General features: G+C 37.8%; 1 protein-coding gene across 1 annotated transcript in view; it reads right to left on the bottom strand.

Annotated features, from left to right (window-relative positions):
* Nucleotides 1–2,063: 2,063 nt before the first annotated feature.
* The window catches only part of DHRS7C (dehydrogenase/reductase 7C), a 50,381-nt gene continuing 25,331 nt past the window's right edge, over nt 2,064–27,113 (bottom strand). Inside the window, exons 3-7 of the mRNA XM_020965992.2 lie at nt 24,989–25,101; nt 23,399–23,609; nt 15,449–15,541; nt 3,907–4,062; nt 2,064–2,333 (exon numbers count right to left, since the gene is read on the bottom strand). Coding sequence (XP_020821651.1) covers nt 2,125–2,333; nt 3,907–4,062; nt 15,449–15,541; nt 23,399–23,609; nt 24,989–25,101 — 782 coding nt within the window. The 3' untranslated portion in view covers nt 2,064–2,124. The remainder of the gene's footprint in view (nt 2,334–3,906; nt 4,063–15,448; nt 15,542–23,398; nt 23,610–24,988; nt 25,102–27,113) is intronic.

Genomic DNA, 27,113 nt, shown 5'->3' with positions numbered 1-27,113 from the left:
CAAAGCTCTTGATCCACCCTTCAGGAAGGTGCAAAGCCCTACTTGTTCACTTGTATGAGAACCATATAGAAATTCTGGCACTTCTGGTCCTGCTCCAATAGAGGAAGGGTTCCATTGCAGGTTTCTGACCTCTTTTTTTAAGATTCTGCACCTTTGCCAAGATCCAGAACTATCTCCCACAAAGCAGGCATTATCAAAGATAGAAGAGAACAAATAATCTTTGCACTAGAGCAGAGCTCACTAAAATTGTTCACTAGTATAATTTTTGTCAACTTTCTCCTTTTAGGCTCCAGATTTCACCCATCTATCTAGACTTGTGGTATCAGGCATATGTAAAAGGACCTCTGTTCCTAGGTCCTTCCTTGTCAAAGCTGTCTTTATAACATGCCTCTGTGATTAAAGCTGCACAGAAAGAACAACAGATTTGGTATCAGAGGACCTGATTCAAATCAAACTTGTGTTGCTTACTACCTCTGTGATCTCAGGCAAATCATTTTACATCCCAGAATGTGAATTTCTTTATAAAATAACAATAACGTGGCTGGACTAAATTATTTTAGGATTCCTTCCATCTATAAATCATTTGTTCCCTCCATGCCATAACTGATAGTTTTTTTAGAGTTTCTGTGGCTGACAAAATTTATCATCGGGTGGTGATTCTGACTCATAAGTTCCTTCTAGAACTTCTATTTTGAGAAAGTGCCCAGGCTAGCCCTCTGCTCGCTCCTTTACTCCCCTCTCAGTCTGCTCTTGACTTTTTGAACTTTTTCATGTACCAGCTATCTATTCACCTTGGAAAATCTCTTCCCCCAATGTACCTTTCTGTTCCTGATTTTTCCTCCATGGCCCCACATAGGTCTTCTCCCCCACCCCCTGCATCACTGGTTCTCAGTTCACTCTTAGATAATCTCTCTCCCCCATTAGAATGTAAGCTTCTTGAATGACTTATGAATTCTGATCAATAAACTGGAATCAATGACAATTCCAGAGGACTCATGATGAAACATGCTACACACTTCCAGAGAGAAGTGATGGACTCAAGAGCACAGAATAAAGCTTATGGGTTTTTTTAATTGGGGATGGGGTAGGGGTGAGAGTACATGGCCAATGCAGGTATTTCTTTTGCTTGACTATATATGTTTGTAATGGGTTTTGTTTTTCTTGCTTTCTCACTGGTGGGGTAAGGGGTGGAGTGAGAGGGAGAGAATTTGGACCTGAAAATAAAAATAAAATAAAATTAAAATTAAATAAAATTGGAAAAAAAAATGAAAGTTCCTTGTGGGCCAGGATTGTTTTTCTTTTTGCTTGTATTGGTACAAGTGCCTAGCACATAGCAGGCACTTAATAAATACTTATTGATTTGATTTGCTGGCTGACCCCTTTGGACAGTCATTTAGCTCTTTGCATTTTAGCTGGTCCTTGGATGACAGAAACACAATTCATTCCTGGGTCTGCACTCAGAGCCTTTCCAGCTTAGAAGGTCCTGCCAAAGCTTCACGGCATAGTTTTCCAGAACCTAGAGTCACTGCCATGGATAGGATGAAGCACCAGATGGGAACCTTAATGGAGGCTTTCTGAATTCAGGTGAAATAAATTACATTTTCTTTTGAGAACTTTATTAAAAAATCTTAAGCTAGTTGGAGGCACTATGTAATATTGGCAAATTTGGGTCAGAAATCATTACCTTAAGCTGTTGAATTTGATAGCTTATTTGGGCTATTTTTAAAAAGTTTTGCCTAGTATGAATTCAGTATATTTTCTTGCTTGAGTGAATTGCTTGTTTTCCTGTGAAGTGGGTACACCAAAACCACCTTTTTATCTCTTTGGTTGTCAGCCATCAGGCCTGGGGGTGGAGGGGAGGAGGTGGGGTTCTGGTCTTGGTGTAGAGCACTGTGTTCAACAACCTATGGAATTAAATCAAGTAGAACCATAGTCTCTTTGCTGGTGCTGGATCTATCTCTACCTACAGTGGCCAGCACCTCCTACTAGGCTTTGGCTGAGAAACATAAAGTTGCATTTGTGCTTAGGAAAACTGCTGTACTAAGTTACAACTGACCACTCAGTTCCTGCAAGAAAACAGTTTATTTCCATCATGGCAAAAGGACTCCTTTGGTCATCATCATGTTACCTGTCCTCTGGAACACTTAATTTCTCTTTGACCCCACAGGCCACCACAGCAAAAAAGAATTCTGGAAAAAAGGTGCGAATGTAGATGGCAGCCTTGGGGATGGGGTTGGCTATGAACACTTCCTGCTTCTTCCGTCTTATTGTCTTCATCACTTCTTCAGCTACTTCCACAGGATGGACCCCATAGGCGAACTTCCTAAAAAAGACTGGAAGACCAAGGAGAGAGAAGAAATAACCAATAATAAGAAAATGCAAATTAAAACATCTCTAAGCAGCAAACTGGCACAGATAACAAAAAATGGAAACAGTCAATGTTGGAGAGGCTATGGGAAGACAGATATGCTGTGGGTGGAGTTTGATTTGGTCACTCATTTCAAAGATGATGAATGACTTATGCCCAGAGTGTAGGTGATTTGCTCAAGGTCTCACAATAACTGAGTCACAGGAGCAGGACTAGGACCTGGGGTCTTCAGTTAGCAATAGCAGTAACTATTAGAATCCAGTATTTGAACTCAAGTCCCCTGACTCCAAATCTAGTGATTTCCCACCCCCCTACATTCCCCATTTTTTTTTTTTACCACATTACTACCTAATGTTTCTCAGTCTCACTTGTTCTGGCTTAGGGGGTTGTGGGATAGAAAAGAGAGTTGTTGTAATTGTGTTCTAACATCTCCTCAAACTAATGGTGGTTATCGTAGTACCATGCTTGGTGAATTGGAAAACCTGCTCTGGGTCTTTGCTCTGTCTCCAGATTCCAGAGAATTTACAAATCACTATGATTCACATCCCAGGATTCAAGGCAGCCAGAGAAGACAGCTCTGGAGCTGGGAGCGTCATTCTGGATCCTGACTTTTAACCACTTCTGAGCATGAGGGGCACACAAGAAACCAGAATGCATGGTATGCTACAACTGCATCTTACTGCAGATGCCTGGGACATCTCTAGAGGACATTGGGCCTTCAACCTCTCATGGGTTAGTTGGTATCTTTAAAGACCCTTCTAGAAGCTTCAGTGGAACAAGACTGGATTAAGATTCAGAGGTCTGGGCTTGAATGCCAGTTCTGCCACTCAGTTGCTTTATCACATTGGGTAAGTAAAGTCAACTTCCTGCACTTCAGTTTTCTCTCTTGAAAAATGATTGTCAGGTTCCTTCTTGCTCCATGTCCCATGACATGACTCATGATTTTGGAGCGCCTCAAGCTTTCTAAGAACTTCGTGAACCTAGGTTAGATAGGATTCATTTCAGAAACCAACTTTCTTAATCTTTTCTGTGTTATGGATCCCCTTAGCAGTCCATATGATTTTTATGGATCGCTTCTCAGTAAATGTTTTTAAATGCCTAAGGTAAATACATAGGGTTGTAAAGGAAACTAATTATATTAAAATACAATTATGCCCTTTAAAAAAAATTTACAGAACCCCTGCCTTACATCCAATCTGTCCATTGTTCTCTCTCCACACCCTCCAGGTTCTAGACCTATATTAAACTAGGAACTACCCAATGTCTTCCACTCTAGAGTCACACATTCTGGGCTATAAGTTATGATTCCTTCCCAATGGAAATGCACCTTGTATGTTGGTATTGTGATATAGGAATTGCTACAGAAAAAATAGTGGTGAGTGACATAGAATTTGCAACCCCAAAGAGTGGATTCAGCAGAAAAGGGTTATTCCAAAAGGTCATGATGTGCCTGGAGTACTAACAAGAGGTCTTTTCCAGGATCTGTCCCTACTATCTTTTTTCTCTGACCCATTCCCTGTGTAAATCAGAAATCTCACATTTCCAGATGGAAGCTTCCCAGTTCCCTGTCTCCGTATACATGTGGTAGGATCTGATGAAAGTTGGGCTCACGGTGCTGACAATCACTTCAAATTCTTCCACTTCTGCTCGGAGACAATCAAAAAATCCCTGGGCAGCATGTTTTGAGGCAGCGTCTAGAAGACAAACAAAGCAGAGATGAACACATGAAAGGCCCCATTTCTTCTTTTCCAGATGCCTGGAAAAGATGGTGTCCCATTTCTAGGGCTAAGTCTTGATGAGATGGGGTATAAGAGATGTCTAATGCTCCCTAAAAGACTTTGTTCCATTGAAACCTATCCCTACACATCTACTCATACTTTAGTAAAGGGACTGACATCATGTTCTAAAGGTCTAGTAGTTCATTGGTTCTTTTTTTGGTGTCTCCTCATTCTTATTCTCTTTTTTTAAATCATTACTTATTTCAAACATTCTTTTCTTTTTAAATTTTGAGTTCTATATTCTCTCTCTCCCTCCTACCTCTCCCACACTCATTGAGAAGACAATCAATATGATATCAATTATACATGTGAAATCATGCAAAACACACTTCTACATTAGCTATACCAGAAAAAAGCAAGAAAAATAAAGTAAGAAAATTATATTTCAATTTGCATTCAGAGTTCATTGGTTCTCTCTCTAGAGGTGGATAGCATTTTTCATCATGGCTCCTTTGGAACTGTCTTGGATCACTATATTGATCAGAGTAGCCAAGTCTTTCACAGTTGATCATTATTACAACATTGTTGTTATTGTGCACTTCTTTATTTCCCACTTCTTCTCATTTCACTTTGCATTAGGTCACATACGTCTTGTTATGTTTTTCTGAAACCATCTCCCTTGTCATTTCTTATAGCACAATAATACTCCATCAAAATCATATACCAGAACTTGATCAGCCATTCCTCAGTTGATGAGTATCCCCTCAATTTCCAATTCTCTGCCACCACAAAAAGCTGCTATAAATATTCTTGTACAAATAGGTCCTTTTCCTTTTTCTTTGATCTTTATAGTAGCAGTGTTGCTGGATCAAAGGATATGCACAATTTTATAGCCCTTTGGGCATGGTTCCAAATTGTTCTCCAGAATGGTTGGACCAGTTCACTACTCAACCAACAGTTCATTAGTGTACCTTATTTTCCCTCATCCCCTGCAGCATTTGTTTTTTTTCTGTTAGCTATGAGGTGGTACCTCAGAATTATTTTAAATTGCCTTTCTCTAATCAATAGTGATTTAGAGCATTTTTTCATATGACTATAAATAGCTTTGATTTCTTCTTCTGAAAACTGCCTGTTTATATCCTTTGACCACTTATCAATTGGGAAATGGATCTTATTTTTATAAATTTGACCCAGTTCTATACTCAGCATATATTTGTCAAATGAGACCTTTATTAGAGAAATTGGAAATAAAATTTTTTGATATTGCTTCTATCTATAGTACCTTTTAGCATTAGCACATTATGTAGTTTCCCTGATTACCTTTTAACCAGGTCCATTTTTTGGCTTTTGCTTTGTCTGATACAACCCTTTATTTTAACTCTGTGTGTGTCATTCTGTTTCAGGTGTATCTCTTTAAGTGGTATATTGTTGGACTCAGGTTTTTAGTCCATTCTGCTATCTGCTTGTTTTATGGGTGAGCTCATCCCATTCATATTCGCAGTTATGATTACTAACTTCGTATTTTCCTCCATCTCATTTTCTTCTATTTTTTTCTCTCTCTCTTTTTATCTTGTCCCTCCTCAAAAGTCTATTTTGCTTCTAATTACTGCCTCTCTTAATATGCCTCTTCTTTTATCAACACCCTCCCCCCTTCTCCTTATCCTCTTTTCCTCCTATTTCCCTATTGGGTAAGTTATGTTTCTATACACAACTGAATATGTACATATTTTTCCCTCTTTGAACGAATTCTGATGAGTGAAGTTCAAGCATTGCCCGCCACTCCTCTCCCTTTTCTCTTTCATTGTAAAAGCTTTTTCTTGCATACTTCTCCCATGAGAAAACTTTCCCCACCCTCTTCCTTCCCCCTTCTCCCAGTACATTCCTTTCTCACCCTTTCATTTTTATTTTTTGGAGGTCATTCCAACAAAATTGACTCACACCCATGATTTCTCTCTATGAAAACTCTTTTAACTGTTCTAATGATTATAAAGTTCTTAGGACTTACATGTATCATCTTATATAAGAATATAAACAGTTTACAATCATTGAGTTCCTTATGATTACCCTTTCATGCTTCTCTTGAGTCTCATTTTTGAATGTCAATTTTTGAATTCAATTCTGGTCTTTTCACCAAGAATGCTTGGAAGTCCTCTATTTCATTAAATATCCATTTCTCCCCTGAAGGATTACATTCAGTTTTACTGGTAATTCTTGGTTGTAATCCTAGCTTCTTTGCCTTCCAGTATATCATATTGTAAGCACTCCAACCCTTTAACGTGGAAGCTGTTAAATCTTGTGGCCCCATAGTATTTGAATGGTTTCTTTCTGGCTGCTTGGAATATTTTCTCTTTGACCTGTGAGCTCTGGAATTTGGCTATAATATTTCTAGGAGTTTTCATTTTGGGATCTCTTTCAGGAAATGATTGGTAGATTTTTTAATCTCTATTTTACCCTCTGTATCTAAGATATCAGGGCAGTTTTCCTTGATAATTTCTTGAAATATGAAGTCTAGGCTTTTTTTTCTATCATGGCTTTTAGGTAGTCCAATAACTCTTGAATTATCTCTTCTTGATCTATTTTCCAGGTCAGTTGTTTTTCTGATGAAATACTTAACATTTTCTTCTATTATTTCACTCTTTTGACTTTGTTTCATTGTTTCTTAATGTGTCATGGAGTCATTAAGCTTCCATTTGCTCAATTCTAATTTTTAAGGAATTATTTTCTTCAGTGAGCATTTGTACCTCTTTTTTCCATTTGACCAATTCTGCTTTTTAAGGTTTTATTTTCTTCAGTATTTTTGGTGCCTATTTTACCAAAATTTAATTCTTTTTTTCATAATTTTCTTGCATAAGTCTCATTTCTTTTTGCCAATTTCTCCTCTACTACTCTTATCACTTTCTTTAACTCTTCCAAGAATTCTTGTTGGATTTGGGTCCAACTGGCATTTTTCTTTGAGGCTTTTTTTGGGTAGCTCACTTTTTCTGAGTTTATGTCTTGTTCTTCCTTGTTACTATAGTAGTTTTTTATGGTCAAATTACTTTTTGTTGTTTGCTCATTTTCCAGCTTATTTCTTGCCTTTGAACTTTGTTAAAGTTGGGCTCTGCTAACCTGGGGGTGGGAAGGCATGTCCTCAACTTCAGACTTTTTCATGTTGCTGTTTTCAGAGCTAATTCTGGGGATCTGTAGGTTTTTAGTGCTTTCAATGTGGTATGATCCTGGGAGAGGTATGGTCACTGCTTTCCATGGTCTATGCTCTGATCTTTGCCCAGGAGGGGCCCCTAGTTCCCTGCAGCCACAAGAGCTAACTCTCTTTTTGCCCTGGAACTATGACTAGGGCCCTGGTTCCCTTGTGACTGACCATCAGTGCTCCTCTCCACCCTGGAACTGCAACCTAGAACTGCATATGGGCAATAGAGTTGCCAATCAGCACCAGCTCTACCCAGCGCCAGCAAAGGGTTCCCTGTAATCTCTGACCAGTTGTCCAAATCTTTTACTATCTCTGGGCTGAGAGCTACAGCTTTAGCCTCTGTTGCCATTCTGTGTGTGTGGGCTCTGGGCAGGCCTCCAACCTGGTGTCACAGACTTCTCCTGCTAACCTCTTAAGTTTTCTTAGACTGGAAAAATGTCTTACCCTGATCTTTTGTTGGCTCTGCCATTCCAAGACTTGACTTGAGGCATTATTTTAAAGTTGTTTGGAGGAGAATGTTGGGAGAGTTCAGCTGGGTGGCTGTCCCTAATCCGTCATTTTGGCCAGTTAATTGGTTCTTATCTTAACATGTTGTCCATGCATTCTCAAGAGGTCTATGGATAAATTTCAGGTGTCTGTGAACTTAGATAGTGAAAACTGTATCTTTATTTTCATTAAACTTTGGTTTCCTTTGTAATCCTATGTATTTTAGGTTATACATATAAAAACGTTATTCTGAAAAGGTGTCCATAGACTTCACCAGACCTCCCAGGTAGGAATTTTAATAGGTAAAAGTAAAGAAAGAATGGATTGGAAGAGTGAGGAATAGCCTTTGTAATGGCATGAAGACAGGACATGTAATGTTATGTATGGGAAATGGAAAGTGGGACAATTCAGCTAGGATACAGGATGCAAAATAGAGGAGTATGCAATAAGCTTGAAAAGGGAGCAATAAGTAGGTAAGTGAGATATTCAAGTTTTTGCTTTAGGAATATCACTTTGGCTGCTATGTGGAGGATAGATTGGAGAGGGGAGAGACTTGAGGAAGGAGACCAATTAGGAAACCGCTATAGTAGTCCAGCAAGAGGTCATGAGGGGCTGGACAAGATGGGTGATTATAAGAGTGGGAAGAATTTATCTCATTCAGTCATGTGAGAAACTTATTGAGGTAGAATGGACAAGATTTGGTTATTGATTGGATATTAGTAGGGAGGGAGAGGGAGGAGTTAATGACTTGGAAGTTGTAGACGTGGGTAACTGGAAGGAAGGGTGGTACCCTGAATACAAAGAGATATTAGAAGGAGAGGAAGAGGGGAAAACATAATGAGATACATTTTGGACATTCTTGGTTTGAAAGGATTATGGGAATTCTAATGGAAGATGTTCAATGGGCATTCGGTAATATAGGCCTGTAAATCACAAGACGGACTAGAGCTCTATGTATAGAACTGGAAGTTTTCAGAAAGGTCCAACATATATCAAAATATTCACAGCAGCTCTCTTTTTTTGTAAATGCAAAGAATTGACAATTAAGTATCATGAGATGAAAGATAGTTAGAGATGGAAGGGGGTCTCAGTGTCCATCTTGACCAATGCATACATGAAAGGTATCCCAGCCATAAGGGCAGCTAGGTGGTTCAGTGGATAGAGTGCCAAGCCTGCAGTCAGGAAGACTCATCTTTGTGAGTTCAAATCAGGCTTCAGACACTTACTAGCTATGTTACTCTGGGCAAATCATTTAACCCTGTTTGCCTCAGTTTCCTCATCTGTAAAATGAGCTGAAGAAGGAAACAGCAAACCACTCCAGTATCTTTGCCAAGAAAACCCCCGATGGGGTCATGAAGGACTCTTCTGACATTACTGAACAATAGTAGCAATAACAATATCCCTGCCATAACATACCTGATAAGTTGTCATCCAGCTTCAATATGAAGACCTATGAGGAAGGAAAACTCGTCACCTCCAGAGGCAATGTATTCTACTATTGGATAACTCTTGACTAGGAGGGGTCTCCTGACATCAAGCCTACATGCTCTGTGCTCCTGGTTCTGCTTTTTGGGGTCACAGCAAAGTCTATTCCCTCTTTCACATGACAGTGCTTCACATATTTGAAGGTAGCTATTGTGTCCCATCCCCCCTCCCATTGCCTTTTAGTCTTTTATTCTCTAGGCTAAATACCTCTAGTTTCTACAACTGATCCTCACTTAAGAAGGACTCAGGGCTCTTCACCATCCTTAAAAGTGCAACCTTCTTCTGGATACTCTCCCTCTTCTCTATGCTATCATGTTCAGAACTGAATATAATTCTCCAAATAAAGTGCAACAAGGGCCTACAACTTCCCTATTCCTTGAAAGTTATGCCTCCCCTAATGGATCATGATTTTTTTTTGGCTTTTCTATCACACTGCTGTCTCATATGTACTTTGAAGCCAACTAAAATTCCCAGATATTTTTTCAAATTGCTAATAATGCTACACTCATTTTGTATTTACAAAGCTGATTTTTAAAAATTCAAGTGTAAGACTTTACATTTATCCCTATTGAAGTCTATCTTACCAATTCCAGTTCAATGATCTTACCTATCAATATCTTTTTGGATCCTGAAACTATCATGTTGAGTATTAATTATTCCTCCCCGCCTTGTTCATCTGTAAATCTGAAAAATGCTTTTCACCGGAAGGCCAATCACAGTTGGCAACTGACCCTCATTGGAAAAATGGAGACTTCTTCCACATTGACACTGAGCTATTAACAACTACTCTTTGAGACTGGTCATTCAAGCAGTTTTGAATCCATCTAATTGCATTTTTGTCTAATTCACATTTTTCCATCTTCTTTAGAAGAATGATATGAGATATTCCATCAAAGGGTTTCCTAAAGATTCAGGTGAACTCTATCCAGGGCCATCTAGGTGGCACAGTAGATAGAATGTTGAGTCTGAAATCAAGAAGACTCAACTTGCTGAATTTAAATTTGGCCTAGGACACTTCCTAGCTGTGTGACCCTAGGTGATTCATGTAACCCTGTTTTTGCCTCAGTTCCTCATCTGTAAAATGATCTGGAGAAGGAAACCACAAGAAAACCCCCAATGGGGTCACAAAGAGTTGGACATGAATGAAAAAGGATTGAACAAAACAAAACACCCTCCTCACCAACTAATTTAATAATCTCGTTAAAAAAGGAAATTGTGGAAGAAATCATAAAAGAAAACCTTCCTGATGTCTTAGAACCAGAGGGCAAGGTAGAAATTGAAAGAATCTATTAGTCACCTTCTGAAAGAAATCCAAAATGAAAATGTCTAGGAATATTATAGCCAAAATCCAGAGCTCCCAGGTCATAGGTATTGATTGCCTGTTAGTCTTCTTTTATGTCATTTCCCAGTGCAATGGTGGTTTTTCTTGGTAGAGGAAATAGAAATAAAATAAGAATTAAGCATCTCTGTAGGTGCCCACCAAGTGAAGAATGACTAAGCAATACATGGTATGAATGGAATAGAATATTACTGTGCTGCTGTAAGAAAAGATGAATATAAGTAATGTAGAGAAGCCTGGGAATACTTATTTGAATTGATTAAAAATGAAGTAACATAGACTAAGACAACAATATATAACAATGACCATGACAATATAAATGGAAAGAATATTGCTGCCTTTCCCTAGCACAACTAAATGCCACACAATTATAATGACAAAGATTGGCTTCCAAAAAGAGAGGAGTAAATGCACCCTCTCACAGCTATGCAGAGGTGAAGATTTCATGACAGAGAAGGTCACAGAAGATAAAATGGACAATATTGATCACATAAGTTTGCATAAACAAAACCGATGAAGTTAAAGTTAGAGGGAAATATTAACTAGGAAAAAAATTTTTGCAAGTTTTTTTTCTGATAAAGATCTCTCATATCCAAGACATATGAGGGACTGATTTAAATTTATAAGAACAAGAGCTATTCTCCAATAGCCAAATAGTGAAAGGACATGAAGTCAATTTTTAAAAGAAGAAATCTAAGTTATCAACAATCACATTAAAAATATCCCAAATAATCAATAACTAGAGAAATGCAAATTACTTTTAAATTAATTTTTTAATTAACAAGCATTTTTCTTCATCTCCATATTTTAAAAAAGGAAAATAAAATCTTTGTAACAAATATCCAAAGGCAAGCAAAATGAATTTCCATATTCACCATTTCCAATATTATGTGTCTCAATTCTGATTATTTAATCCATTTTTTTTATCTGTCAGGAGGTAGATAGAACCTTAGAGTTGCTTTAATTTGCTTTTCTACAATTATCAATGTTTTATGGCATTTTATATGTCACAAATACCTTGGATTTCTTCCTTTTAGAACTGCCTGTTCATATTTTTGACTATTTATTAATTGAGGAGTGGCTCTTATTCTTATAAATTCAAATCCGTTTCTTATGTATGTTGAAAATGAGATCTTTATCATAGAAACTTGGTACAAAGATTTTTTTCACCTGTTAACTATTTCCCTTCTAACATTAGCTGCATTGGAGACATGCAAATTGAAGAAACTAAGGTTCTACCTCATATCCACCAGGTTGTCAAAGATGACAAAAAAGGAAAATAACTGTATTGGAAGGAATGAGGAAAACAAGGACGCTAACTAATGCACTGTTTGGTGGTACTATAAGAACTCATTTGGAATTGGGAAGTCATTTGGAAATATGCCTCCAAAGTCACTAAACTGTGAATACCCTTTGACTGAGCTACATCAATCAATCAATAAACATTTATTAAGCACCTATTATGTGTCAGGCACTGTAATAAGTCTAGGGATACAAAAAGAGGCAAAAGACAGTTCCTGCCCTCAAGAAGCTTGTGGTCTAATGGGAGAGACAACATTCAAACAAATATACACAAGCATATATAAAATATATATATAGTACATATATATATATATACACACACACATACACATATACATATACCTATACACACATATGTACACATACATATCCATATATATAGATAATAGATGACAGAAAGAAAATAGATAGATAAATGATAGATAGATAAGGTTTTAGCTGAGACTTAAAGGAATCCAGGGAGGTCTACTGACTTTCTTAGTGGAACCAAGGGCATCCTCCACCCTTGTGAGCGGGGCAAAGGGGAGGGTAGAGAATGTTTCTGGCATGGGAGACAGACAGAGAAAATGCCCAGAGCCAAGCCATGGTGCATCTTTCTTATGGAACAGCCAGGAGGCAAGTTGCACTAGACATTTTGGGGAGTAAGGTGTTCCATATGCAAAGAGATTAGAGGCAGAAGAAAAGGACCTGTACGTACAAAAATAATTACAGCAGCTTCCCACCCACTCCATCTTTGCAGCAAAGAACTAGAAGCTAAAGGGATACCCATTAACTGGGGAATAACTAAACAATTATAATTTATGAATTAATTAAGTATTATTGCAACCCAAGAATTGGTGAAAGGAGCGATTTCAGAGAAAGGGAAGAATGTCATAAACTTATGCAGAGCTAAAAGAACAGAACCAGAAGAACAATTTCTATAATTGCAACAACATTGTAAAGGCAAACAACTTAAAAGGACTTAACTCTGCTCTGTGCAATGACCAACCATGATTCTGGAGGACTGATGAGGAAGCATGCTGACTATTAAGATGCAGGATGATGCATATCTTGTCTGACACAGGCAATGTGGCCATTTGTTTTGCATATTTGTTACAAGAATTCTGTATTTTTTCTTTTTGTTTTTCCCTAATTAAGAATGGGTGTGAGGGAAAAGAGTTCTAGCATAGAATGAGTTTACACCAGGGGTGAGGAACCTGCGGCCTGGAGGCCACCTGTGGTCGTTTGACTGAATCCAAACCTCACAGAGCAAGGGGATTTGGATTTCTCCTGTGGAGTTTGGATTCAGTCAAAGGGCCAAGCTTGAGTACTACCTGTGGCCTCGAGGCCTCAGATTCCCCACTTCTGGTTTACACACACACAAATATACATATACACACACACACACAAAGGAAAGTGAAAAAAAGGAATTAAAAATGTTATTGAAGCATTTTTTAAAGCACAAAAGAGAACAGTAGGAAGACTAAACAGAAGCATAAACAAGCAGGAAAGCTTTAAAAGTTAAAGATTGAAATAATTATATATTTTTTAAATAAAGTAAGCTGTATGTATTTGAGATTTGCTATTTCAGGTGTTCTATTCTGTAGATGCAAATATTTGCTTTATTTGAAATTTGTTAAGTTCAAAATTAAAAAAAATGCACCTCCTTCCTTATTAATGTGAAGCATTGCATAGACTATAATGCTTAGTTGATGTGTTGGTTGCTTTTTTATTTAAGTTCTTTGTTACATGGGATAGCTCTCTTAAAGAGGGAAAAGGAGGAGATATCTTTGGGAAATAAGATGATGTAAAACAAAAGGTATCAATAAAAATTTAAAAACTAAGTATGGGTAGAAATTCAGCAGGTAACAAGGGGAAAGATATGACATTTCAGACATAGGACTAAGGAAAAATATACAAAGGCAGGAAAATATGGTCTTTGGGGGAGGTGGACATAGATGAGTCCTCTTTGACAGGAATGTAGAATACCATGAGGTCAAATAAGGCTGGCAAGGCTGGGTGGTGCCAGGCTATGCAGTCCTTTACTATACAAAGTAGTTTGAACTTTATTCCACAGATAGCAAGGAACCACAGAATACTTCTAAGAAAAGAGACATGACTAGGTCTGTACAAAGAGAAAAAAAAAAGAGATAGATTCTGTTTGCTCTATGAAGGATGGATTAGAGATTGGAGAGATTGGAAGTAGGAAGGCATGTTAGAAGGCTGCTTCATAGGACCAGGCGGGTAGTAATAGAGGCCTGTACAAGAGCTGTATCAGCAAGAATAGAAAGGAGAAGATGGAGGTCAGAGATATTTTCATCATTTCTCACCTACTGGATTGTAAACTCCAAAGAGGCAAGGATTGTTTCATCAGTCTTTGAAAACTGCAGAAGGCCCAACATAGAGCTATATTTGTAATAAATTCTCAACAAATATTTGTGAAATGAAAGCATGAATGACAAAAACAGTAATCTCCAAAGTAGAAAGGACACAAGTCTTCATGTGTAATATAGTCTGCTGGAATCTAAAATAGCAGAACCTAAAATACCAGAATCTGAAATATCAGAGGAAGGCAGCACAGCTGTTCCATCCTTTTGCAGCTGCTGCCTGCCTTTGCTGTTCTCTTTCTTCCTGTCTGTGCTCAGTGTGAGCTCTGGGGGGATGGTTGGCCAGGAATGTTCCTCCCCAGGCAGACATGCAAGAAGGCAGGTAGCTATTCTCTACCTGTGCTAGTCTCTTACCAGTGGAACTGAGGTTCAAGTAGCCGAGAACAGAACTCTATTACATATGCAACCCTGCTCCCTTAAACCTATTGAACAGCTTAGAAGCAAATGAAGGTCATCCATGACAAGGAAACCAGAGCCTACCCAGGCATCTTGCAATCTGCCCTGCTTCAGTATTTCCTCCCTAACCTGGAATGCGTAAACCCCTGGACCTGCCACTTAATCTTCTGAGACTATATACTATGCCTATTCCCACCCCTGGCCCGTAAATCAAGGAAAATGGAAATTTGCTAGACTAATTTAATAAATTTTTTTTTGCATAATTAGTGAATGGGATTGAAAAAAAGAGTATCATGATTTAGTAAACAAAGCCAATGATAAATACACTTCTTCCATTTGGATCTATGTGTCTTTGTGAAATCCTTTTCCAGTTGTTACAGACATTAAAACCATGTCAAAATAAAATTAATTCAGAATACAACCTTTGAATAATTGTATCATAAAGTGTTAAGATTTTTAAAAATAATGAGGCATGTTCAATCACATTGGTTTAACTAAAATACTTTTTTTTAGTCTTTATAGTCCTATAAAAAGGATTTTTATACTTCTAATAAATGAAATTTTAAATTATTTTAAAACATTTATTTCATCCCTTTAAATTACTCTAATTTTAAATATTTTACAAAGTACACAATATGTTATTTGAGTAATATATGTATATTAGGGTACAAACAAAAAGTAATTTTACTGATCAGGTACATATTCAAAAATGTTTGGAGCCCAGAGGGCTAAAGACATCCTGGGTCTGCAAATCTCAGTTTACAGTCAAACATAGTCAGACATTTTAGTTTAACAACTTACATGCAGTTCGAAGTGGAATTCCAAATTTCCCCTGAATGTTATTGACCAATACGATTTGGCCAGTTCTTCGGGAAATCATGTTGGGAAGCAGGGCTGCAAAATACAGAAACATCAGCTACACTGAAATAAATGTCCTCATTATAGTTACCAAGTGTTACCTATAAGTTTCCTTCCTGGCTAAGAATAAGATATGAATAGCGTAAAAATAAGACTAAGATAGAAGGCAGCTAGATGGTACACTAGATAGAGCTCTGGACTTGGGAGTCAGGAAAGTGAGTTTAAATCCAGCCTCAGACACTTATTAGCTGTGTGATTCTGGGTAAGTCACTTAATCTCTCTGAGCCTCCATTTCATCATCTGTATAATAAGGATACTAATAGCACTTACCTCTTAGGATTGTTGTGAGCATAAAATGAGGTAACATTTGTAAAGTGCTTAGCACAGTGCCTGGTACATTTTGTTTTTTGTTGTTTAGCTGTTTCAATTGTGTGAAACTCTTCATAACCCCCTGGCAGAGATACTGGAGTGGTTTGCCATTTCCTTCTCCAACTCATTTTACAGAAGAGGAAACTAAGGCAAACAGGGTTAAATTACTTGCCCAGGGTTGAGCAGCTAATAAGTGTCTGAGGCCAGATTTGAACTCAGGAAGACTCATCTTAGGCCTGGTATTCTATCCACTGTGCCACCTAGCTGCCTGCATATTATTTGCAGGCACTTAATAAAAGTTTTTTTTTTCTTTAAAGCATAATCCTCAAGAAATTATGTGTTTCTTCTCTGTATGTCAAAAACAAACAAACAAAAAACAAAAAACCCCAAACAAATCAAAAACTCTTGTATCTTAGAAATCATTATGAGAAGACCCAGCAGTCCATGAGATAATGGAGTAAATGGAAAGATGGTTTCCTTTGTGAAACATGGATAAACCGTGATTGTAGACTTTAGCCTCTGCCTTTATGGGTTAGTGGATTAACTGGTCAGTTATATGATGTAATTTGATGGATGGTTGAATGATTTCTTGCTTACAAATTCTTTTACCCACTTTTTCCAGTATCTGAAATTGTACCATTGTATGTATTCCTTTTTGGATTTTCTTGGCTTTGTGGTCTTCAGAACTTTCCTATTAAATGCTAATATCCTTAAGAGAAGTAACACCTGAAGGCAGTAGTTCTTAATTTTAAAGAATTGAAGAGAATAATAAATTTCAGTTAAAGCTTAGTGAAGATGAAGATGCAATTTTTTTTTTTTACCATTCTAAGTTCATGGACCCTCTGAAATTTATCCATGGAGCCATTGGTTAAGAACTCTTACATTAAGGCATTAAGGTCCCTTTTAGCAGGGGATGAGCACAGTCAACTAGTTTCCAAAATGACAGTTGAGAAAAACTAGGTCCCAGGCTGTAAACCTTAGAGGATTAAAGAAAAATGAATCATTATTATTTTCTATAACCAAAGCATCTTTAATTAAAATTTATTCCCTATGCTGAGTAAAATCGGTCTCAGTATCTACTGTGAAAAATGGTTCTCTGAGCTTCCCCCAGGCAGCCCCTTCTGAAAAGTTCTTCATAAGGACATTACTTGGTAAGCTTATCTTGCTCAAACTCTAACCCAGGCCTGAATTGATCTAATCTGTCCAGGTTTGGGTGAAGACAGATTCCCAAGACTGGGGGTGGTATTTCCTCTGTCTAGATGGCGGGTGATATCAGCCCCTGTTTGATGAGGTTAGGGGCTCTGGGACCCCAAGGTCATGACACACGGGTCCTGTCTGAATGGATTCAACCTAAATCTTCTTTCAGCCAGAGAAAAAGTTTATTAGAGATAAACCATACAGGCCAGACTCTTAAGGAATCTGAACATTAGTGATGCCCTTAAAGATCAGCTGGCATGAAAAAGTCTCAGCCTTTTGGGCATGAGAACGTCTCAGCATTTAAATGGGGGCCAGGGTGGATCTTATATACACTAATGTAACTTTGGGTGACCAGGGAAGGGGCTGGGAAAAGGGTCTAGGTGAGAATTCTGACTGGAATGTCCAAGAGATTGAATAGACAACGGGAATAGAAAATGAGAGGAACTGGAAGGAAGAAGTTTGAAAGGCATCTGAATAAGATCAAAAGGTGGGGCTAGGGCTTTCAAAGGGAGATAAGGGGAGTCAATAAGGAATCATTTGAGACCAGAGTAAGAAAAGTTTAAGGGCTTTCTGGGGCCCATAGACAAAAGGGAGCCAAATTCCTTTTGGAAAAAGGGGCAATGGTCTCGGCTAGGTCAAGTACTCAAGACCTATTTTAATATAGCCCACCTCCCAGTATGTTGCCCAATAAGGATTGATTGGTACCCCTTGGGGGCACCTACTCTTCGAAGGGCATATAACCCTGTACTCCCAAATTCCAAATTGAGCCAGTTCTGAACTGGCCCCCTTAGGGCGACCAAGTTTTGGACTGAACTCCCATGCAATGCATGTCAAGCCAGCTTGAAAGAAATTAAACCATGGACACATGTACCCTAATTCATTTGTCTCTTTCTTAGAACAGATTCTGTAATTTATTGGTGTTTGACACTACTCTGTATACCTTTAATTGACTGTCTGTATAGAATCTGGCAGCTACAGTGGATGGCGTGCCAGGCCTAAAGGCAGGAAAACCTGAGTTCAAATCCAGCCTCAAACAGTTACTAGCTGTGTGACCCAGGACAAGTCACTTAACCCTGTTTGCCTCAGTTTCCTCACCTGCAAAAGGAGCTGGAGAAGGAAATGGCAAACCACTCCAGTATCTTTGCCAAGACCCCCAAATGGGGTCACAAGGAGTCAGACACAAGTGAAATGACTGAAACAACAACAACATAGAATTTGGACCCCAATAAAATCTCATGCCAATGCTACAATACTTTGTTACATTCAAGATAATTTACCCAAGAGTATATGATTGCCCATGAATCATTAATGAGGCCACATATAGAAGGAAAGAGGAAAGATGTGGCTGTAGCTTGCTTAGGAAGAAGTCTTAAATTGTAAATAATGACAGCAAAATAATATAACAGAAATTATGATAGTAATCAATACTTATATAGTATATATTTATCCTCATATAAATACTGTGTGCAAAGTAGGACAAGCCTCATTATCTCTGTTGAGGACAGAAATTATTATTTCTTTCATATTAATAACCAATTATTAAATTAGGATTAAGGTTTTCCCTTTCTATTTCCTCATGCAAAGTTCAGTCTCTCCAGGACATTTCTGACCTTGCCCAAAAATTTACCCCATGCAGACCATCTTATCTAGCTAGGTAGAATCCTTACCCCACCATTGTTTATCCTTTTGTATAGATTACCCAAAGTGGGAGTAATCTGGCTTGAGATGAGTTTCTCTTGTCCATGAGTGACATAATCAAAATCGTGTGCCTACCCCCTCATTAGAATAAGCCCACCCCTCATTATAATATTCATTCTCTCATTAAATATTAGCCAATCAGAGTTGATTTCTGTCTGTCAGGAACACCCACTCTTCCAAGGGCATATAAGGGTTTGATTAGCCTTCATGATCCATCTTTGGTTTGTAAGAGAAAGCCAAATGACCATCCTCTTATTAATTATTTGCTAGCTATAATTAGTAAAATGATTGATAATTACCCAGAAATTATGTTTCTTGAACTTTTTATATGTCACAATAAGAAAATTAAACCTCACAGAGATTAAGTGACTTAGCCAAAGTAACATAGTAAGTAGTGGAGCGCATTCTCGACCCCAAGCCCAGTGTATTTCCCATCACATTATATTACCTGTCATGCAATAGCTAGCATTTATATATTGCATTAAGGTTTGCAAAGTGCTTTACATGTATTATCTCATTTGGGCCTTAAAACAACTCTATGAGGCACTATTATTATCTTCATTTTACAGATAAGGACACTAAGGCTAAGAGAAATTAAGTGAATTGCTCAGGGTTACACTATTAGTAAGTATTATTGAAAGGTATGCTGACTCAGTGACTCATTGTTCCCAGACCTGCTCAGCAGTCAGTGTTGGGGAAGGTGTCACTCAGATTGCAGCTTTTTTTATTACCTGCTATTCATCGTAGCAAGTCACTCCTTACCTGTTTGTACCTGTTAAACATTACATACAGACAATTAGGGGGAAACTGAGATGCAGTGTCCATCCTCTTTTGCTGACCCAGACCTATTGGAATCGTATTTATCTTATTATGAAAATTATTAATAAAAGTTGGCTCTATCTTGAAACCCTTGCTGATGTCCAGTAATTAGCCCATTAACTTGTTGCTACTTGATGTATTTTTAATAAACTCTTAATTTTCTTTTCTCTGAGTTTTGTCTCTTTAATCAAGGTGAAAGCTTCAACAAAGAATTTTCCTTTTAACAGTATTTGCCTGTGGGGTCTTGATTGGGAAACAGCCTTAATACACAGTAAGAAATGAAAAGCCATTGACTTAAACTTTGTGGAAGGTAGAAGCCCAGACATGGTGACCTGTTAAAAATCATGATTTAGACACTGAGTCATAACTCAGATAATGTATCCAGTAACAACCACAACAGGAACATGGTGACCAGTTTGTGAGCAGCACATTTTGAGCATTACACAATCCTGTGTTTGGGCATTTCCCTATCAACATTAGCTTAATGTCCAAGCTCAGAAATGAGCTCATTGCTAAGCAGAAACTCCAAATATTCACCAATCAATAGTGATGTACTCTATGGCTCCACCTCCCTTCATTTGATTTCTATAATTACCACTGGGCTTTCCTGGGGTCTTTGCAGGGGATCCATCATTGGTCTGGCCACCACCCACCACTGATTATCTGAACTCTTGGCAGAGATCCCTCATACTGGCCCTCAATGTAAGTAACCCAACTGATTAAACTACTACCTATAATCATTCTGGAGCTCCTTGGACTCTTCCCTTGGTATCGAACTTGTCCCACTATTTGGGAGGGAGACGCAGGATTGCTTAGGTGGGGGAATTCTGGACTTTACACTGCCACATGATTTAGATTAATGCTAGACTTTTGCCCCAGCAGTGCACAGGTCCAATGCTATAATGGTCAGTGGCCTGTGGAAGAACAGTAACAGAAAATTTCTTTTTGTGATTTGTTAATTCAAACTGAAAGTGACTGGTGAATGGGAACATGGGCGTGGCACCTAGAGGGAGGGAGCCAATGGCATTTGTGTTAAAGTATGACATCTGAAATGTTGCAAGATGATACAATGAAGGAGACAAGGGTCGGAGCATGACTCAAGTTCATGTTTTCCCTCCAGGTCCAGCGGTCTTTCCTTTAAAGCAAAAATTCTTAACTTTCTTTGTGTCATGTGTTCTTTTGATGATCTGGTGAAGTCTACAGACCCTTTCTCAGAATAATATTTTAAATGCATGAAATAAAATGCATAAGATCACAAAGGGGACAAATTATATTGACATACGGTTACAAAACACCTCCACCAAAAACAAAGAAGTTCATGGATCCCTTAAGAATCCCAGCCTTCCAGGACAATGCATGAGGCTGCTTAAGTAATGCTTAGGCATTAAGTTGTCACTTCATGAATGCTGGTTGATTGATTTACTAATTAATTGATTGCTAATGCAGCCACTGCTTTATGTCATTTACTCTTTCAGAAAAGTTTAATGGTCTTTTTTACCCCTAGAATAACATACATACTCCTCTTCTTGGCTTTAAAAACTCTTCACAACTTTTCTCCAGGCTACCTTTCCAGATATATTGTAAATTGCTCTCCTTTGCATATGCTATGCTTTTCCTAGTATACATTATTCTAGTTTCCACTTCCATGGCTTTTTATAGGAGGTCCCTCACTCAAGCACCACCCCCCTGAAGGTCTTTCTTGATCCTTCTAGGTGTTAGTATTAGGTGCTAGGGATATAAAGGCAAAAGCAAAGCAGTTATCTAACTCAAGGAACTTAGATTTGAATGGAGGAGGGGGAGGCAATATGCATATGCATAAAAGCATTCAAAACATATATAAATCAGATGCAAGGTATCCTTGGGCACTAGTTGCTCTGAAGAATCAGGAAAGGCCATTTGCAGAAAGTGCTGAGTAGTCTTGCAGGAAAATAGAGATTCCAAAAAGCAGGGAGAAGGAGGCAGAGCATTCTAGGCACAGGGGACAGGGGCGAGGGGGAAGGAAAGGAGGGAAAAGAGCAGGGCAGCCAGCAGTTTTGGGTAGTATGTTTGGACCATCAAGTGCACAAATGTGAGTAATGTGTAATAATTATATAATAATAGAATTACAGAGTTGGAAGGAACCTTAGAGGCATTCTTGCCTAACCTATACATGAAAAGAATTCTCACTATAATACCTAACAAATAGTAGTTGAACCACTGCTTGAAGATCTTCAAGAAAGGAGAAACTGTCACCTCTCAAGGTAGCTCCTTCCATGCTCTGATGGTTCTAATTGTTAAGAAGTTTTTCTAGACATCAAGTCCAAATTGACCTCTTTGCAATTTCTACTTCTTGCTCTTAGTTCTTCCCTCTGGGGTCAAGCAGAACATATCTAATCCTTCCTCCATATAGTAGCATTTCAAATATTTGGAGACAGCTCTTGTGTTCCTTCTGAGTTTTTTCTCCTTCAGGATAAACATCCCCAGTTCCCACAACAGTCCTCTTATGGGAGGACTTAAGGCCCTTCACTCTCAAGGTTGCTCCCTCTGGAAAATCCCATTTGTCAATATTTTTCTTAAACCTTGATGATCAGAACTGAACGCAGTTCTCCAGATGAAGTCTTTCAAGGACAGAGTATAGTGGGATGCCAGCTCCCTATTCCTGGAAGCTATGCCTCTCTTAATGTAGCCCCAAATAGAGCTGTCTTTTTTTGGCTGCCTTATCATACTTCTGACTCATATTGAGCCAGCAGTCCATTAAAAATCTAGAGCTTTTTAAGATAAACTGCTACCTAACGATGCCACCTTTTTTGTATTTGTAAAGTTGATTTTTTTTTGTATCCAAAGGGTAAGATTTTACATTTATCCCTATTGAAGCTCATTTTATTAGTTTCTGCTCAATTGTTTAGGCTGTCAAGATCCTTTGGGATCTTGATCCTGTCATTTCCTGTATAACTATTCCTTCCAGCTTTGTGTCACCTACAAATTTGATAAGCATGCTATCTATCTATGCCTTTGTCCAAGTCAGTATTAAAAAATGTTAAGCACAGATCTCAGGCATATTCTGTTGAAGACCTCCAGCCACATTGACAGAACCATTAACAACTATTCTTTGGACCTGGTCATTCAATCAGTTCGGAATCTGATTTTAACATCTAATCTATTTCTGGGTCAGGAAGACATAGGTTGAAGTTCTAGCTCTAATGTTAATTAGCATTATCATCATGGGCAATTCACAACTTCTCTGAACTTTCATAAACTCTCTAAGACTTATCTACTAAGTTACAGATGGGATGTGATCTGTTTTGGTGAATGGGGTTCCCAGTGAACAAAATTACAGATCTTTGATGTATATGTACATGCTAATTATATAGAATTTGTATTGTATCACCCTTGCCTGAAAGTAAGCTCCATGAGGGTAGGGGACTTTTCTTAATTATCCTTTTATCTTGCTCTGTGCCTACATTGTTACCCATGGTAGTCATTTAAAAAATATTTGTTCAATGAATGGATGGATGAAAAAATCACAATATGAAAGCTGAAGATAAGTAGTCCAATCTTTTAATTTTAGAGATGGAGAAAAGTGACAGCAAGCTAGTGACAGAGCTATGAGTAGATCTTGTGGCTCCTGAATTCTAACCTTTTCTATCCTATTGGATGTGTGCATCTAGTATTTTTGGATGCTATGTTAAAGTCTTTCTCATCATCCTGCAAACTGAGATTGTTTCCAAAGGAAGGAGGAAATGGATGGTCACCAGGGTGTCTACAAGAAAGAGCCATTTCCTCAGAATCAAAGGCTGAGAATTCTTGGGGAAAAGGTCTAAGCCACAATACCTTTGGTCAATGTGATGGGTCCAAAGTAGTTGACATCCATGATCTTTTTGTCAAGCTCCAGGGAGATATTCTGTGCAGGGCCTTTCACTTTCATGCTTGCATTGTTAATAAGGATATCCACACAGCCATAGCAATCTAAGATTTCTTTGGCAACATCCTGGACACAACTGATGTCTGACAGATCCAAGAGGACCAGCTTTGGTGTAAACGTCTGAGAAACAAATAAAAAAGATAGGATGAGCATGTGGATGGTTTCCCATCCAGGAGAAACAAGTGTTTTTATCCACAGAGAATGACTAGACCTTGAGGAGACAGCTGGTTAGACAAATACTTCACCATAAGTCATACTTACAGCTCACCTCTCAATAATGCTTTATAGTTTATTAAGCCTCACAACAATTTTGTATGGTACTTTTTTTTTTGTTGTTCTTGTTGTGGGGTTTAGACCTATCAATGTGATGAACTCTCATCTGGAAAGGGGGTTCTCCCTTTCTCTTCATCAATGCAGATCAATAATTTACAGTCTTTTTATTTATTTTTTTATGTGACATGTAAAAACAAATTTTAAAATTAGTTTTTTAAAAATTTGAGCTGCAAATTATCTCCCTCCCTCTCCTCTCTCCTCCTTGTGAAGACCAGCAATATGATATAGATTATACATGTGCAGTCTTGTAAAACATAATTCCATATTAGTCATGTGTGACTTATAGTTTTAAAAAGTTGCCTGAGGGCATTGAGATGTTGAAAAACTTTCCCACAATTAACATATCTAGTAAGTGTGGGCATGAAGACTTGAACCCAAGCTTCCTGACTCCAAATCCAATGTTCTACCACAGAATCTCAGGGATGAAAGTGACTAGAGTGGTACACCTCTCCAACCTGTGTAAGGGAGGAATCTTCTTTATAACATCCTGTCTCTGGTCATCCAACCTCTGATCCCTGTGATGGAGAGCTCACCACTTCTCAAGGTAGTCCATTATATTTTTGATAATTGTTAGAAATTTTTTTCCTTTACATTGGGCTAAGATCGGCAGTCCTTGTAACTTCCATCTAGTTCTGTTCTTTGAGTTACCAGTAATAATAAATATAACTGGTAGTGTCCTGGAGAATCAGGAGCAATATTCTTTTTTATTAAATTTATTTGTTTCTAGTTTTCAAGTTTCACTTCTATAAGATTTTTATTTCTAAACTTTCTCCCTTTCCCTCTACTTCTCCCTCCCCAAAATGGTCTGAAGGCAAAGCTTATTCCATTTTTGTCTTTGTGTTCCTAGCACCTAGCACCTAGGACAGTACCTTGCACAGAGTAGACATGGAAAAATGATTGTTGAATGAACAAATGAATTCTTAGCTCATCTTTAATATGAATAGGTATTGCCTCAGACAAGCTGAGATCTGGGAAAGACCCTAGCTTAAAAAGGCTGGGTCTCCCATTGCATTCTGGGCCATCACCAGTTATCATGACCTATGTCTTGCCACAGAATTTTGATGATTCTGGAGGAGTCACTTGCAAGTCAAGACATCACCCTCATGATGTCATTGGTCTTCTTCAAGAATGAAGGACAAACAACAACCAATAAATAAGAGGCTTACCTTGCTTGGATCTGCTACACTAAGAAGTGCATCATACAAGACTTCTAGCTTCTCCCAATTCTTGCCACACAATACCAACCTTGCACCACCAGTATGGAACAGTCGAGAACATTCTGTTAAAAAGCATTGAAAAGGATGAGGTAAGTATATCATTATGGTCCCATTCCTCTCAGTCTCCTAGGTCAAAGAACAATAGAATCATAGGCTCTTAGAGTTTGAGGAAACCTCAAAAATCACATCTAGTTCCATATCAGACCCAACGCAACATTATCTTCCTTCAACAGAGAATCAGGCAGGGATAAGGAGAGAAAAGAACAGAATGAAAAAGAATAGTAAATTCAGGAAAGAGTCATAAGCAAAAACAAAATCCATCTTTGATGGGTGGAGTTTGAAAGGGAGGAATAAAAGGAAAGAGCAAAATGCTGAGAATCTGAGATTGGGCACTGGCTGAGGGGAAGACAAGTGAATAATGGAAAGGAAGTAGATTGAATTGAGTATAGACCATTAGTGTTGACATCTTCCCTCTCAATAATAATTTCTTACTTGTAAAAAGTGGGGTAGAGGGCAAAAAAAAATAAAGGAAAAGATGGAAGGAAAGTCATATCAGTCATGACTATAAACATGAATGGGATAAACTCACACGTGAAATGGAGGAATGTAACTGATTGATTAGAAAGCAGAATTCAGAAATATGTTGTTTACAAAAAAAACCATTTGGTGGCACAGTGGATAGAGCACCGGCCCTGAAGTCAGGAGCACCTGAGTTCAAATCTGGTCTCAGATCAAACACTTGACACTTACTAGCTGTGTGACCCTGAGCAAGTCACTTAACCTCAACTGCCTTAACAAAAAAAAAAAATTAAAAAAAAACCATTTGAAACACAAAGTTTCACAATAGTTAAAATAAGGAGCTAGAATAAAATTTTAGGGGTTTCAGGTAAACTAAAAAATAACAACTACAGGGTAGCAATTATAATCTCAGACAAGACAAAAATTAAAAGACTGGATTAAAAGATAAATTGCAGAAACTATATTATATTTAAATGCACCACAGACAATGAATCAATATGCATACTTAATATATGCACTGACTAGCATAATTTCTAAATACTTAAAGGAAAAGTTAACTGATTTATGAGAAGAAATAGACATTTATTACAGTTGAGGAACTCAATGTACCCCCTCTCAGACCTAGAAAAGTATAACAAAAAGAGAAACAAGAAAAAAATTAAGGATTTAAAATGAATTTTTGAAAAGTTAGATATGCTATGTCTGTGATGATTACTGAATGGGGACAGAAAGGAAAATATGAATCTTTTGGAAGACATATCAAGATGCAGAATGAAACATACATTTTTGGACGTGAAAAATGTATGGGTTTTTTTTGTCTGACCACACTTGTTTGCTATAAGAATTGTTTTTCTTTATTTCTATATGTATGAGGGGGAAGTATTAGGTGAAGGAAGAGCTCTAAAAGTAACATGTTGAATTTATTATATGTTTTAAAAAAGCAAGCCTTATATAATAAAGATTCATGGTTTCATAGAGAATCTTTTTGGTTCTGCTTACTATATAGAAATATCCTTTTGTATGTTCATTAAATTCAGAATATTTTTTTAAAAATGTAACAAATATGCTCTGGCTCACTATTCTAAAGTCAGGTTGCTACATCTTCTCTTTTTTATTTAAATTTTTTTCAACATTCACTTTTATAAGATTTTGGGTTCCAATGTTTTTCCCTTCCTCCCCTCTCTCCTCCCCAAGACTGCATGCAATCTGATATGGGCTATACATGTGCAATCATATTAAAACATATTTCCACATTAGTCATGTTGTGAAAGAAGAATCAGAACAAAAGGGAAAAACACGAGAAAGAAAAAAAAAGACAAAATAGTGTGCTTCAATGTGCATTCAGACTCCATATTTCTCTGGATGTGGATAGCATATACCATTTTGAATCTTTTGGAATTATCTTAGATCATTGTATTGCTGAGAAGAGCTAAGTCTATCAGAGCTGGTCATTGCACAGTGTTGCTGTTACTGTGTACAATGTTCTCCTGGTTCTGCTCACTTCACTCAGTGTCAGTTCTTGTAAGTCTTTCCAGGTTTTTCTGAAGTCTGCCTG

The sequence above is a fragment of the Phascolarctos cinereus genome, unplaced genomic scaffold (genome assembly GCF_003287225.1).
Source record: "Phascolarctos cinereus isolate Bilbo 61053 unplaced genomic scaffold, phaCin_HiC Scaffold_5;HRSCAF=322, whole genome shotgun sequence".
In the NCBI taxonomy this organism is placed as follows: Eukaryota; Metazoa; Chordata; class Mammalia; order Diprotodontia; family Phascolarctidae; genus Phascolarctos; species Phascolarctos cinereus.
This window is presented reverse-complemented; position numbering and strand designations above follow the sequence as displayed.